We start from the raw sequence: 15,389 nt of genomic DNA, 5'->3' as shown, positions 1-15,389 counted from the left end.
TACTTTATTTTTCTTTGAAAATTTTCTTTTACTGTTTGTCACAATTAATAAAAATAAGAAGAAAAATATCTGGAAGAAAGTTAAGGAGTAAATGAACCAGAAGACAGTTCTCAGCAGTTCTTTTCATGCTGTTCATGAATCTAATTACTAATATGCTATTTGGTGGTAATCTGTTCAGGTTTTTCCAAATTCTGTAGTCCTTTATGAATCTTAAGTCACTTTCAATGCTAACCATTTTACTTGTAAAATAAGCTACCTGTTGATTAGTAAAAATAAGGACTGAGCAAAGTGTATACTGAAAATACTTTGACTAGTGGGAATTTGGGAATTCTATTTTAATGTATTCATAGGTTCTGAAGATTAAGACATGCACATCTTTTTTAAAAATTTATTTAATTTATTTATTATTTTTGGCTGTGTTGGGTCTTCGTTGCTATGCACAGGCTTTCTCTAGTTGCGGCGAGCAGGGGCTACTCTTCATTGTGGTGCGGTGGCTTCTCTTGTTGTGGAGCACAGGCCCTAGAGCACGGGGGCGTCAGTAGATGCAGCGCACGGGCTCAGTAGTTGTGGCTCGCGGGCTCTAGAGCACAGGCTCAGTAGCGCACGGGCTTAGTTGCTCCGTGGCATGTGGGATCTTCCCGGACCAGGGCTCAAATCTGTGTCCCTTGCATTGGCAGGCGGATTCTCAACCACTGCGCCACCAGGGAAGCCCGGAAATTCTATTTTAAAGGGACACGCATGAATTTTTCATAATAGTCTTAAGAACCCAAAAGGAAGCCAGGCCTCAGTGTTTTTTGTCAAAGTTTAGGCACAGAACATTTGGGTTGAGTTGGGAAGATAACTCAGTTGCCTTCCTTGTTCTGTGCAGGTTCCCTTGGGTATACCATTTGGGAAATAGTGGTGTGGCCTTTCGCTGGGCTATTAAATGTTTCTTTTTTTTCACTGCAATTCCAAATACCAGTTACTTTGATTCTAAATATTGATCCTTTGCTTTTTCACTTAGCTGAGAAAAAACAGTCTACCTCTAGACTTTCTACCATGGATTCTTAGTGGAATCCAGTGCTTTGGAGCAGTGTAATATACCTATACTATAGTTAATACTTAGGGAATATTCCACCACTATAAGTTATGGTGGTTCATGTGATGTTTTCCCCCAGGACCCGGGAGGTGAGGCTGGTGAGGAATCTGTGGATGAAGGCACCAGTCGGATTAATGAACAAACCAGTTTTGCTGTAAACAAACTACGAGAACTAAATGAGAAGCTTGACTATAAGAGACAAGCTCTAAATTCTATTCAGAATGCACCAAAACCTGACAAGAAGGTAACTCTTCTGCTTTCAAGGTTGTCTTTAAAAGTTTCCATTTTTCTAACTTGATAAATAGTAGTTTTCAGTTTATGTTGAGAAGTGTTTCTTTAAAAAGAATTTCAACTCTAAGTTCCATTGGCTTTGTCTGTTTTTTTGTTTTTTGTTTTTGTTTTTGCTTCTAGTATAGAATTAGCAAAGCATTTGTCTTTTATCTGTTATGATTTGGGGTTCTTTCCCATCCTCAGCTGTAACTCTGTGTCTTTTGTCCGACTTGCCTGCAGTGCCTTTGGGGAAGGGGCTGCGCTTCCCCTTGTGCCACAGTTGTTTCTGGAAGTGAGTTAACTCTGCAAGGACAATCTTAAAAATTTTTTTTCTTTTGAACACTGCAAGTACAACTTAGAGCACCTCACAGAATATGCAAGAAATAGATTGTTTCACTAGAAACCAACAGAATTTGAAAGTTTAAAAAATGTAAACAGCATCTCACTCTCTGGCACTCCTCACACCCAAGGGGTGGTGTGGCTTTTTGCTTTGTGTTCATGCCTCTTTGGTCGAAAAAGGAGGTTTCCCTAATGTAGGAATAGCTGGCACTCTTTGCTTTCCCAAAGTGATCTCCTCTGGTACTTTGTGAATGTGCATTCAGAAGCCTGAGTGATGAGTAAGTGCAGGAGGCTATGCTGGTCACCATGAAGAATCAGTGAAACAGAGTCTAACACCTGCCCTTGGAGAGCAAATATGCTGACTGTGGAACCGAACATTACAGCCCTTACTGATAATAAAATGCAGGATGTGCTTCCTGCAGGCTTTCTGAGGAGGGTCCTTGTGGGCTGCATGTTTAGGAGAGTTGAACATGCAGCCATGAGGCAAAGTTGAGGCAAAGCTGCTGTCCTCAAACTACAGAGTTGCATAACCTTATAGGTTTTCTCATTAAAAGAGATCCAACGAGACGGTGAGCATAGAATTTTTAAAAATTATTTATTTTTTTAAATTGTAGCCAAGTATACATAACATAAAATTTACCATGTGTACAATTCACTGGCATTAAGTATATTCACATTGTTATATAACCAGCACCACCATCCATTTCCAGAATTCCTTTTCATCTTGCAAAACTGAAACTCTATACCCAGTAAACAGTAATTCCCCATCCCCTTACCCCCAGTCCCTGGCAACCACCATTCTCCCTTTGCCTCTTATGAATTTAACTACTCTAAGTACCTCCTGTGAGTAGAATCATTCAGTGTTTGTCCTTTTGTGACTGGTTTGTTTCCCTTAGCATAATGTACTCAAGATTCATCCATATGGTAGCATGTGTCAGAATTTCATTCCTTTTTAAGGCTAATATATTCAATTGCATATATATACAACATTTTGTTTATTCATTTATCCATTGATGGACACTGGTTTGCTTCCACATTTTGGCTATGGTAATAAATGCTGCCTTGAACATGGATGTACCAATATCTCAGGACCCTGCTTTCACTTCTTTGGGGTATTGCTTGGTCATATGGTGGTTCTGTTTTAATTTTTTAGGAATCTCTGTATTGTTTTCCATAGTGACTGCACCATTTTACCTTCTCACCAGCAGTACATAAGGGTTCCAGTGTCTCGGTATCCTTACCGGCACTTGTTGCTTTCTGTTTTTTGATAGCGTTTGTTCTAATGGGTGTGAGGTGGTATCTCATTGTGGTTTTGATTTGCATTTCCCTAATGATTAGTAATGTTGAGCATCTTTTTATGTGCTTTTTGGCTACTTATCTGTTTTCTCTGGAGAAATGTCTATTCAAGTACGTTGCCCGTTTCTGAATCAGGTTGTTTTTTGTTGTTGAGTTTTAGGAGTTCTCTATATATTCTGGATATTAGCCCCCTATCAAATAAGTGATTTGCAAATATTTTCTCCCCTTCTGTGAGTTGCCTTTTTACTGTGTTGATAGTGTTCTTTGCACAAAAGTTTTAAAAATTTATGAAGTCCAGTTGGCCTGTATTTTCTCTTGTTGCCTGTGCCTTTGGTGTCATAGCCAAGAAATCATTGCCAATCCCATGTCATGAAACTCCTCCATGTTTTCTTCTAAGAATTTTATAGTTTTAGCCTTACGAGTATGTCTTTGATCTATTTTGAGTTAACCTTTGTATATGGTATTATGTAAGGGCCCAACTCCATTGTTTTGCATGTGGTGATGATCCAGTTTTCTCAACACCATTTGTGGAAAAGACTGTCCTTTCCCACTTATGGTCTTGGCACCCTTGTTGAAAATCATTTGCTCATATATGCAGAGGTTTATTTCTTGGCTGTCTATTCTATTCCATTGGTACATGTCTGTCTTTATGCCAGTAGCATACCGTTTTGAGTAGTGTAGCTTTGCAGTAAATTTTGAAATCAGGAAGTGTATGTCCTTCAACTTCATGGTTCTTCTTCAAGATTGTTTTGGCTATTCAGTTTCCCTTGAGACTCCACATGAATTTTAGGATGGATTTTTCTCTTTGTGCAAAAACATCATTGGAATTTTGATAGAGATTGTGTTGAAACTGTGGATTGCTTTGGGTAGCATTGAGTCTTAGCAATATTTAGTCTTCCAGTCCATGAACATGGGCTGTCTTTCCATTTATTTATGTCTCCTTTAATTTCTTTCATCAGTGTTTTGTAGTTTTCATCATAGAAGTCTTTCACCTCCTTGCTTAAGTTCATTTCTAAGTATTTTATTATTTTTTATGCTATTGTAAATGGAATTGTTTTCTTAATTTCCTTTTTGAATTATTCATTGCTGGTGTGTAGAAACACAGCTGATTTTTGTGTGTTGATTTTGTATCCTGCTACTTTGCTGAATTGCATAGCATTTTAGATGGTTTCATAACTCCCAGGATCTTTTTCCTGTGGCAGATTGTTTCTAAGTTGAAGGAGGAAATAATTCTAATAGATAAAGAACGCACAGAACTTCAGCTGCACATGGCAAGAACAGATTGGTGGTGTGAGAACCTTGGTATGTGGAAAGCCTCCATCACCAGTGGAGAGGTAGGTTTGTCTGCTTTTCTTCCCAGTTTATTAGGTATTTATTTCCAAAGTTTTAAGTTTGACTTTATCAGACAAGATTTTGTTCCAAATAATTAAGGATGAGAATAGAAAACTTATATTCATTCTTCTAGACTGCATTGGTCTTGCCTTCCTCACCCTGTATTTTCACTCTGGTTCATGACTGGGAGCTGTTACTGGGTTGCCTGGTGTAGATCTGATCTCCCTCCACTTCAGACAGAAAGTTGTCCTTGTTCATTGGAAGCATAAGCAACTTTCAGATAGGAACAATTAATGTCCTTGAATTACCAATTTACTTTTCCACTGAGGGTTGAAATAAAATGGAAAGCACTGCTTGAAATTTGAAGATGAAACATTTTAAATGTGTTTCTGATGGATCCGTCCTGCTGACTTCAGTGGCTCAAATGTCAATAGCTCTCAGATCTTTAATAATGAATATTTTTTCCCTTGAAGTAGAAAATATTTTGCTATTCTCTGAGGGATATGAGATAATAGTTTTCAGAATACATTGTATCCCTTTTCTTTTGTCTGTAAAAATAATTTCATTTAAAGGAAAGATATGTCTATGCATTTACATTGTTAGTGTTGACAACTCCTTCCTTCCCACCTGCCCGACTGTCGAAACCTGGAGATGAAGGTCAGGTCCAGCGTACCTAGAGATGATGTTACTAAGTGAAGTAAGTCAGACAGAGAAAGACAGATATCATATGATGTCACTCATATGTAGAATCTGATTTTTAAAAATGATATAAATTAACTTATTTACAAGAGAAACAGACGCACAGATTTCTAAAAGAAACTTATGGTTACCAAAGGGGAAACATGGCAGTGGGGCGGGGATAAAATAGGAGTTTGGGATGAACACACACACACACTACTATATGTAAGGTACATAACCAACAGGGACCTACTGTATAGCACAGGGAACTCTACTCAATATTCTGTAATAATCTATATGGTGAAAGAATCTGAAAAAGAATGAATATATGTATACGTATAACTGAATCACTTTGCTGTACACCTGAAACTAACACAACATTGTAAATCAACTATACTCCAATAAAATTAATTAAAAAAAAAAAAGAAAGTCCAGTCCACCGTATAGCACACAAATGACAAGATCCTGAGTAAGTCATTGTGACGGTTTGGCCCCATCATTGCCTCAAATGGCTTGTCAAATTACTCAGCTCCTGAGATTTGCAAGGGCCCATCTGCCCAACTTGTGTGTCCATCCCTGCTTTTCCCGTCAACTCAGTGGCCTGACACTCTTACCAGGGGAAGGGCTTAGAATTCACAATCTTAAATTCCCTTCTAGTTTAGGCAGCAAAACCGCGCATGTTCTCCAGGAGCCAGCCTGAAAGCACACGCGTTACGTGAGAGCTTACCAGGCGCCCTTAGTGTGTCTTTGGTGCTTGTTGAGCCTCTCTTTAAGGTGAGCTCAGGGTCAGATACCTTTCTTGAGGGGAGGGGAGGGCAGTGGAGAGGGAAGGTTGCACAGAGCCTGGAATACCGTGTGGAAACGCTTGGTCACCGCAGATGGAGTTGCCTCTGGGATGGACATCTAGGAAGGGGGGCTCGGGGGATGTGATGTCAAAAGGTAACAGAGGAGGCCCTTGGAGGGCAGAGAACACACATTCTGTCACCTTCTCACCTTTGCCTAGAGCTGCCTCTGACATTTCACAGTTTATTGTAACTGTCTTCCAAAGGCAAATACTGAGGGAGGGAGGAGAGGAGGAAGAACCCTCCCGAGGCCCTTTGCCCTGGTGATCAGTTGTCGCTCAGGGGCTTGCCTCGACCTTGGTCCCCGAAAAGATAACGGAAATGGACCCAGAGGGGTCACCTGACTGCCGGGAGTTCACGAAGCAGCCCCGTGTGGGAACCTGTGGAGGATGTGTTCACCTCACGCCAGCCTCCCTGGAGCTGTGAGACGGGCTGAGCCGCCGCGCGCTGTGTGCGCGCCTCCACCTCCCGTCCTCACAGAGGGACGGTGATCCTACCTGGCGGGGCTCAGCCAGCGCTCAGCAAGTTCGCGTCTCCTTCCCTTGCCTTTCTGTTGATTCTTCGTCTCTAATTTTGGTTCATGACACTAATTCAAGCTTAGATTCAATGTATTTTCTTTTTGTTTCTTCTCTTACCCATTTACATTAAGAGCAATGGTGGCTATTCTGAATTATGATAGGGTGTGTGTGTAAGTGTTTAAGAATTAAGTTGGGAGGTAGGGGAAATTAGGTCTCCCAATGTGAAATTTCTCGAAAATGGAAATCACAGTTTGTGGAATCCTGTATTAAACTGGGGAAACCCTCATCCTTCTCTGAGAGAGGTTTTGGTGTCTCACACCTGTTCGCTTCCTGTTAATTTGCTTTTTCAAGGAAACCCAGTTAGGATGTTAGCTTTCTATGTTAGTTTTATGTTAGTTAGTTAGCTATGTTAGTTTTCTTTTGCTGCACAGCAAATTACCACACATTTCATGGCTCAAAACATCACACATTTCATGGCTCAAAACATCACCCATTTATTAGCTCACAGTTGTGTAGGTTGAAAGTCCAGCACTGTCTGACTGTGTTCTCTGCATCGTAAGGCTGAAATCAGGTTGTTGGCCAGACTGAGTTCTTGTCTGGAGAATCTGGGGAAAATCCACTTCCAGGTCCATTCAGGTCATCGGCAGAATTCAGTTCCTGGTGGTTGTGGGACTGAGGACTCTGTTCTTTTGCCGTCAGCACGATGCCGCTCTCAGTTCCTGGCAGCCCTCCCAGACCCTTTCCGCATGGCCCTCTCCATCTTTACAGTGGCACAACCTGTCAGACCTTTCTCGTGCTTCCTCTGATTCCTCTTCTGCTACTCGCCAGAGAAATCCCTCTGCTTTGAAAGGGCCCACATGGTTAGGATTAGGCCCTAGTTTAAGGTTGGTTGTCCATGTAACATACCCTAACTGCCAGAATAGAACCCATCATTTTCAAGTCCTGGGGACTATGTGGGGCATACATACCAGGGAGAGGGAGATCCTGGGGGACACTTAAATGTCTTGCCTACCGTATCGCTCACCATGCTTTTCGTTGCTGTTGTGTTTGTATGTTTTTCCAAGGTTACAGAAGAGAATGGTGAACAAATGCCCTGTTACTTTGTCATGGTAAGCTTACAAGAAGTTGGAGGAGTTGAAACTAAGAACTGGACAGTCCCCAGAAGGCTCAGTGAGTTTCAGAATTTACACCGGAAACTTAGTGAGGTATGAATTCTTGTGAACACAGATTTAGAATAACTGAAGAAGAGATTTAAGAGCTCATTTCAATTTTTACACACAAACTGATTCATCTTTCTCCTTTGCTGTTGATACTGGCAAAGTGGCATTTTCAGCTTGACGTTTAGAAATTTACTTGAAGATCAACCATCTAGTCTAGTCTAAATCCTTCAGGATAGATAATTGTCTGACCTCCGTTGAACCCCCCAGAACCCCCGAGCTGGAGGAGAGCTGGGGAGCATCGATGGCCAGTGGTTTCAGAGCTGCCAGTTGTGACCCATTGTGGGTAGTGAGATCAATTCTGGGCTGCAGCAATAGAAAGAGGATAGAATATATTGCATTTCATCACATAAAGGAGTTGAATCAGTGGAGTGCGGTGGTTGAGAGCACAGACTCTGCATCCAGGCTGCTCGAGTTTGGATCCAGTTTGGATCCTCACTTTACTATTTACCAGCTCTGTGACCTGGACCTGTCACTCTGTCTCTTTATACCTCTCTTTATTAATATCTGTATTCTACTGATATTAATAGTGCCTTCCTTACCTATCTCACAGAGCTGTTGTAAGAATGAAGGGAATAAGTGTGTACAGAGCATTTAGAAGAATGTGCGGCACAGAGTAAACATGATTTGTTTTTATTAGCAGTATTTACAGCAGCAGTAATGAGCATTGTTTCATGGTACTTTTGCTTCGGTTTTATGGGTGTGTATATTGCATATATGGATGTGTATATTGCCCATATGGATATGTGTATTGCATGTATGGATGTGTATACGTTTGGGTGTGTGTATTGTTATGTCTAAGTGTGTGTATTATAAATATATGGATGCATGTATCTGCATGTGCATTGTGGGTTGCAATGTGGTGTGTATTTCCTACTGTGGATTTTAGTTTAAAATGTTTGAAAGCTACTAATCTAGGTCAGTTCTTTTATTTGATAGATGAGGGAACGTGATCCCAGAGAGTTTAACTGACTCGTAGTAGGATGTGTACATAATGGCCAAACCAGGACTAGAATCCAGGTTGTCTTAGTTTCCATTCATGATTTTCCCATTTTTCTCAGGAGTTGCATCCTCTCTAACTCTCCATCTACTGGAGCTAATTACCCTTTACCCCAGCAATTAAAGGGTTCTTCGGTTGTTTCTACCTTCATTTAAGTCCATTTTTCTCTTGCTCAGAATGAACTGATGCTGGTAAAACCCTACGGTCACCTCTCAGACCCTTCCTTTGCAAAGGAAATATGTCTGTTTCCTTTCACCTTTTCTTCTAGGGTGATTTTTTAAAAACACTTTCAGTCAGTAATTTCTATCAAAAACAATTGCTCTGAAGCATTAGAGGAAACAAGCCTTATAAAATTTCACATCTGTCCTTTTGTCTCATTATCTTTCTTCCTCTGTGGCCTGATTCCTGGGTTCTTCTCTCACCTTTGGTATTTCCTATTGTGTGAGTTTTTTCTTTTCTTACTTACTTTCTTTTTTTTGGAGTTTTCATTCTTTGAAAGAACTCTTCCTGTTGACAGCTGTGATAGGTCCCTGTCGGGGCTGCTGTGACCCTGAAAACAGCAGGAGGGAAGGCCATTGCAGGCAGACTCTGTGCTCACTTACTTTTCAGCACCAGTGATCTAGTCAGCATATTCCAGTGGCCCCAGTGCCTTAGTGAAGAGGCAGCGTCTGGAGCATTTGGAAGCCACTGTCCTCCTGGCGTCTGAGGGGCAGATGCAGAGTCCTGCGGGCATTGCATGAGACCAGACTTAATGGTCAGATGGATGTGGGTTTCAGTCCTGATCCTCAGTCGTCCCATATGTAAAACAGGGGTGACTCAGAGCTGTTACACACACCAAGCCTCTAGCACAGTGTCTGGCAGAATGCAGGATTTAATTCACAAAGGGAAGTTTATTATCTGTTAACATATTTTATTATTATTAATGTATTTACATTCTGCAGTTTGCCCTTGAAAGGCAGTAATAAAGCTACAGCCTGAGTTATTCTTTCTTTCCATGGTCTTCCTTTGTCAACCTTGATGACTTTTTACAGAGATGTTGTAAACAAAACACATTCTAAGAGAAAAGTTCTTGCTGGGAGCCACGTGTCAGTACCCCAAACAGTGTGCTCCGTGCCTGTGGTGCAGACCCACCTTCCCAGCCCAGCTCCACAATTTCCAGCTTCCAGGCATTTGTAAGTCCAAGGACAGGGGTTAGCTTTTTTCGTCACATGTCCTGTTCCTCTGGATTCCTTGAGCCTGGTTAGAACAGGTAGGTTTTCAAGGCCTTCAGTCTCAGAGGAACCTAGTATAGGAAGAGGATACTCGGTTTGTTCTTATTAAAAATCTAAAATTTTTTTAAAGATTTAAATGTAATTTCAATATATACTAACATTTAATTTTTTTTTCCCTCACAGTGTTTCCCTTCTTTAAAAAAAGTCCAGTTGCCTTCTCTTAGCAAGCTGCCTTTCAAATCTGTAGATCAAAAGTTTATGGAAAAGTCAAAGAATCAATTAAATAAGTTTTTACAGGTAAGCAGACTTTCTGGATATGGGAGGAAAATTAGTCATTTGGGGGTTTTGGGGTGTTGAACTGTCATCATTCTCAGAGTTTGCCTGTTTGCTTCCTGTTCTCACAGGTCAGGACAGATCCTCAAAATATCTTTGGTTTTGGGTTCTGGGGGGTATTTTTTTTTTGGTGATATATATATATGTATATGTGTGTATATATATGTATACTCTACAGACAGAAAATGCAGATACCATGTGTACGGCTTTCTCCAGTTTCACAAACTGGACACACCCTCATAACTAGCACCTAGTCCCAGAGACAGAGTGTCACCAGTCCCTCCAGCGTCACCACAGGTAACCGTGGTCCCGACTCACGACCACGTGCTTACAGCTGGTTTTGAACTTCACGTGAGTGGAGTCACAGGGCGTGGACCCCCTTCACTCAGGATCGTGGGCCTGAGGTCCTCCCATAGGGCTGTTTCAGTTGCAGACCGTTCTTTGATTTCATTTTGGTTCTCGTTTTCATTGTTGAATGGGCTTCTCCTGGCGTGAACCTCCTGCAGTCTGTTCGTGCTCTTGTTGATGGGCATTGGGAGAGTTGCCAGGTGGAGGCTGTTAATAAGCTGCCAGTGCTTGTCTTTTGGTGAATAGCTGCTGGGGAATCCCCGGGCATTTGGGGTTTTCAGTTTTTCTGAGTGGTCGTGGCGGTTTGTACACTCTCACCAGTGGCATGCGGGCTTCTGTTCACTCCACACTGGACGGTTTCTTTTGTGAAGTTAAAGTTGTGTCTGCTCTTCTGTCGTGTTGCCTGTCTTTTCCGTATTGCTTTGCAGGAGTTTCGTGTGTGTTTTGGATGTGCATCTCTTGTCAGAGCATATGTGCTGTGGCTATCTTCTTTCTGTGGGTTGCCTTTTCGGTTTCTTAATGAGCATAAGTTCTCAATTTTAATTTAGTCCAGTTTATCCATTTTTTTTTCCTTTTGTGGTGAATGCCTTTTGTGCTCGTGGAGAAATCCTTGCCTGCTGCAAGGTTCTAAAGACAGTCTCCTTACTTCCTCTAAACGCAGAACTGGTTTCTTTCACTCTATCCGTAGAGCGTAAGACCGGACCAAGGTATACTGTCTCCAGTAGCAAACCACTATTTATTTTTTCCTTAGCTGGGGCCTCTGTATTCAGGGTATAGTTAAGTTGCTTACACCATGGCCCCCAAAGCCCGTATAGTTCTCGGGGGGGCATGGACCTTTGCCTTGTGAAACACTTTTTGCCAATGCAATAGTAGCTAGAAATCCTGAGACTTAATAATGGATGTTGCCAAATTCTTAGTAAAGGTTATGTTATATTCAGTTGGATCAGGGTGTGAATCATAGTTAAAGTAGGTACATTTTAGCTAGAGTTCCCTTGCAAGTGTTTCTATTTTTCTCTCATATATTCATCTCTCTCTAAATATATATGTATTGTTTATAAATATATAAGTGTCTGTGTGTATGTATATATATGTGTATGTATATATTTCCCTCAGGAAATAAAATAATTGCACCTGTGAAAAACGTTCCGAGTTTAATTATGGCAGAACTGGGATAGAGAATCATTAACGTTTAAATGCTGTTACAGGAGGGAATTTAAAACTGAAATATTACCATCGTTGCTGATTCAGAACATCTAGGAAATATTAAACCCACTCAGGCATTGTACCTGATTAAATTGTTCAGATGAACTAAAGGTCTTGTTTGTGAAACGAATATGTATTATTCAAAATCCAAGCTTGTGAAGCCCCACGTGTGTAGCTCTGGGATCTTGCAGCTGATGCTTCCGTTTCCTTCCAGCCTCTGCTGCTGGGGGAGGGAGGGTCTCAGGTTGTCCGGCGCTTCCAGCCCTTCAGCTGCCTTTCCAGTTGTGCTGCAGAGACCAGGGTGCCCCCTGCACTTTTGGGGATGCGGGGAGGGGTCACTCGTGCCCCTGTTGGGTTGCTGGTGATGGAAATGGGTTAGTGATTCCTGCCCTGGTGCCAAGAGAAGCATGTGCTCTGCGCTGCCAGTAGGTGGCGTGGGCGAGGCTGGGGGTGGGGCCCATCTGCCTGAAGAGGTGGAAGGGGCATCTCGAGGGGCCATTTGTCTTTTGATCAAGAGGACCGTAAGTCAGAAAGTAATGGTTTAAATTGCTTTTCATGTCCTCAAAGACTTTATGTGAAAGTGCTCACTATTGAATAACTTTAGGTAGATTACACAGCAGACTGAAGTTTCAAAATATCATCCCACCAGCTGCAGACAGGAAAAGCAAGATGCAAAAGGTTTAGTCTGAAAGGCAGATATTAGGTCCACAGGACCTTCCAGAAAAGAGGATTCCATTGAGTGTATGTTTGTGTGAGTGTTTATAAATGACACACGGTTCCCTTCGAGGTGTACTGATAACAGATGAGAATCCAGCCAGTCGTCCCTCAGACACAGGCAGCTTCTGGGTGTGCACGCGCTGTTCGCTCTTCCTGGAATGTCTTACTCTCCTCACCTAACACTGACTAGTCCTCTTAGAGGCTCCACCTGTGTAGAGCAACGTGCTCTGAGCCTTCTGGGGGAAGGAGTGGGGATTAGGATTATATTCTCAGCTTAAAGATGTGATAAAATCCCAGTTATACCTTGGCCCGTAGACATAATCTTTGAGAACATTTCTAACTTCTCCTACACGTTCACTTTGGTGATTTTCCTTCATGATAGAGTCTAACTTAGTCCACAGACTTGTCATCCTTCATGACTTCCTTAGTTATGTTGATTGCATTATTTGAGACTTTCCGTTGGTTATCATTTGCTACTATTTGACAAGAGTGCTGGAGTGGAGATGAGCTAAAGGAAGTCCAGGTGGAGGGAGACCGTCTCACTCCTAATCCACCCTCACGTGCAGCTGAGCATTTAATGCTCTACAAAAAGGAATAAAGGCTCAAGGCCCTGCCCCGGAAGGCAGTAGTGACCCCAGCTGCCTGTCCCCTAAATCTCCTTGCTCACGTCTGAGGCAGAACCTCCATCTTCAGGCCAGTCTTCCGCAGGACACAGGAAGCTGACAACCACTGGAATGCGGGGGGTGGGGGTGCCCCAGGACCCCCGTCCCCAGTGTGGCACTATTGGGCACTCTCGGAGGTGCTTTTCTAGGGAGGGTCACAGGGTTTGTCAGATTTCAAGTTTCGTCTGAACAAATATAACGTGAACGTCATGGACCAGCTCCTCTGGGACCAGAATGTAACCTGTTCTCCCAGCAGAGAGGGTTCTGCCATCAGAACCCCAGTGTTCCACCCCCCAGGGGGGTTACATCATCCATGGGGCAGGATTTCTCATTGGTTCATTTATTCCTAAACCCTGTATCTGTGGGTACCAGACACTTACACATGCTTGTGGTCACACTGTTCATGTGCCTGTCTCACCGGTAGCACCTGCTTTGTACGTAAGCTTGATGCATGTTCTCCTGTCCTTTCTCCTAAGGCCAGAGAAGTACAGAGAACTTGAGCAAATTTCCACTTTATGGGCCAATAAAAACAGTTATAAAATTATGTAAACATACGCTGCCTGTGGAAGGTGGAGCACAGGGACAGAAAACTACTGCCTGGCAGGCAGTTACCACCATGTGACAACCCAGAGCTCTTTTTTCAGCTGATGTACAAAGTCCGCACGTAGCCATGAAGGGGTTGGGTGGGACCCTTGTGTGGTGTGTGAAAAACACCCATGACTTTCCAAGGCGGCAGCCCCTGGGCCTGCGGGCGGTTTGTACGGTGAGACTTCACGTCACCCTGAGCACGATCAGGGCGCTCCAGTTAACCCACAGAGTGCTGTTTGCCATCAAGCTCCGTGAGAACTCGTCTAATGTATTTCATTTCAGGAGGAGAGGGAAGTGGTTTTAGGTTCAGAATTGCGATGAAAGTCAATTTCCCGGGACAGCCGACTCCTTGCCTTCACTCCTGGTGGCTCCCAGCTCACAGACGAACCACGCAGGAGGAATTAATCCTCTTTCTCCCACAGAATCTGCTTTCAGATGAAAGACTGTGTCAGAGTGAAGCACTTTATGCCTTTTTGAGCCCTTCTCCTGACTACCTCAAGGTCATTGACGTGCAGGGGAAAAAATCCACTTTTTCATTATCCTCATTTCTGGAAAGACTCCCTCGCGACTTCTTCTCCCATCAGGAGGTGAGCCGTCTGAAGGTTGTATGTTTTTGAAGCATATTTAAGCAAACGTCTTCTGGAAGGCTGTTTGATGTGGCAGGTATTTGTGGAAGGCCTGCTACACATGGGGAGAAAGCAAATACCTTGAGTCACCATTGCTGTCATATTTGGGGACAGGGTTGATTACAAGGTAGGTGAGGGGCATGTGGATGGCGGTTCTGTGGGAGGCCCTGTACGGAAGGTGGCCTGGCCGGTGCCCGGGACGGGGGCGGGCACTGCGGAGGGGTTGGAGCTAACGTTGAGGTTCGGGAGAGGAGGGTGTGTGTGGGGAACAATCAGCAGGCCTCTGGGCCAGGGGAGGGCTTTGGGAGCGCGCGCTGGAGGAAGTGAGGCCAAGGGTAGGAGGAGGGTCAAGGCCTCGACGCCACGCTGAGGAGTTTAGGTTTTATCTCAGGGAATGGAAAGCCGTGTCAGGTCCTGGAGCAAGATGCACCTCGCAGTGATGCGGTGGGTGAAGGAGTGAATAGAGAGAGGCTGCAGACATCTGCCATCTCATACCTGGCCCTCGGGCTTCCCTCCGGGGGCTCCTTACTTGGCTGAGGCCTGCGACCCCTCGTTGGCTCTCCCACAAGTTGCCCGAGACCATCTCCGAAGTGTGGCGTCTCCTTAGTTCAATGCCAGACGCCACCGCCTCTTCACCAGAATTGGTTTAATGAGCTTGGACAGAAGGAAGTAACCATGGAAAGGCGCGTCTGCGTTACCGCGTCCTGAGCTGGAGCGGAGCCCGCGACCCACAGGGGGTCCGCCCGCCCGCCCGCCTCCCTCCTGGGCGTCTCCCCGCCTCTTCCCCGCACGCCACACGTGTCTCGTCTGGCCGCACTTGGCCTCTCCCCTCCGTCACCTCCCGTGTATCCCTGCACCTCTTGGGATTCACCCTGTGGCCCAGTCACTCCGGGAAACTTCTCGGAAGGAGGAAGGCCAGTGGCCGAGCAGCAGCCTCCTCCGGCCTCTGCGGCCTCTGATGCTGCTGGACTTGCAGTGAAGCCGTGAAGTTGGGGGTACCCCTCCGGCCTCTGTGACTTCTCAGCCCCCTGCTCTGCTCGTCACGCCCCCACAGCCCTGTCGTCAGGCCGCTGCTCGTTCCCGCAGCTTCAGCTGCCCCCCCGCACACATCCGAATGAACTTCCTCAGCTG

At 44.0% G+C, this 15,389-nt stretch overlaps 1 protein-coding gene across 5 annotated transcripts in view; it reads left to right on the top strand.

Annotated features, from left to right (window-relative positions):
• SNX25 (sorting nexin 25) overlaps positions 1-15,389 on the top strand; it is a 115,299-nt gene that overhangs the window by 90,085 nt on the left and 9,825 nt on the right. The window contains exons 10-15 of one of the 5 annotated variants that reach the window (XM_082608473.1): positions 1,158-1,322; positions 4,186-4,317; positions 5,651-5,767; positions 7,418-7,558; positions 9,965-10,078; positions 14,055-14,219. In XM_082608473.1, coding sequence (XP_082464599.1) covers positions 1,158-1,322; positions 4,186-4,317; positions 5,651-5,767; positions 7,418-7,558; positions 9,965-10,078; positions 14,055-14,219 — 834 coding nt within the window. The remainder of the gene's footprint in view (positions 1-1,157; positions 1,323-4,185; positions 4,318-5,650; positions 5,768-7,417; positions 7,559-9,964; positions 10,079-14,054; positions 14,220-15,389) is intronic. The other 4 variants (XM_082608470.1, XM_082608469.1, XM_082608472.1 and 1 more) reach the window with 4 other exon arrangements.

The sequence above is a fragment of the Mesoplodon mirus genome (genome assembly GCF_964341445.2).
Source record: "Mesoplodon mirus genome assembly, chromosome: 20".
NCBI lineage: Eukaryota > Metazoa > Chordata > Mammalia > Artiodactyla > Ziphiidae > Mesoplodon > Mesoplodon mirus.
Note: the sequence above shows the minus strand (reverse complement) of the source record. Positions and strands in the feature narration are given on the sequence as shown.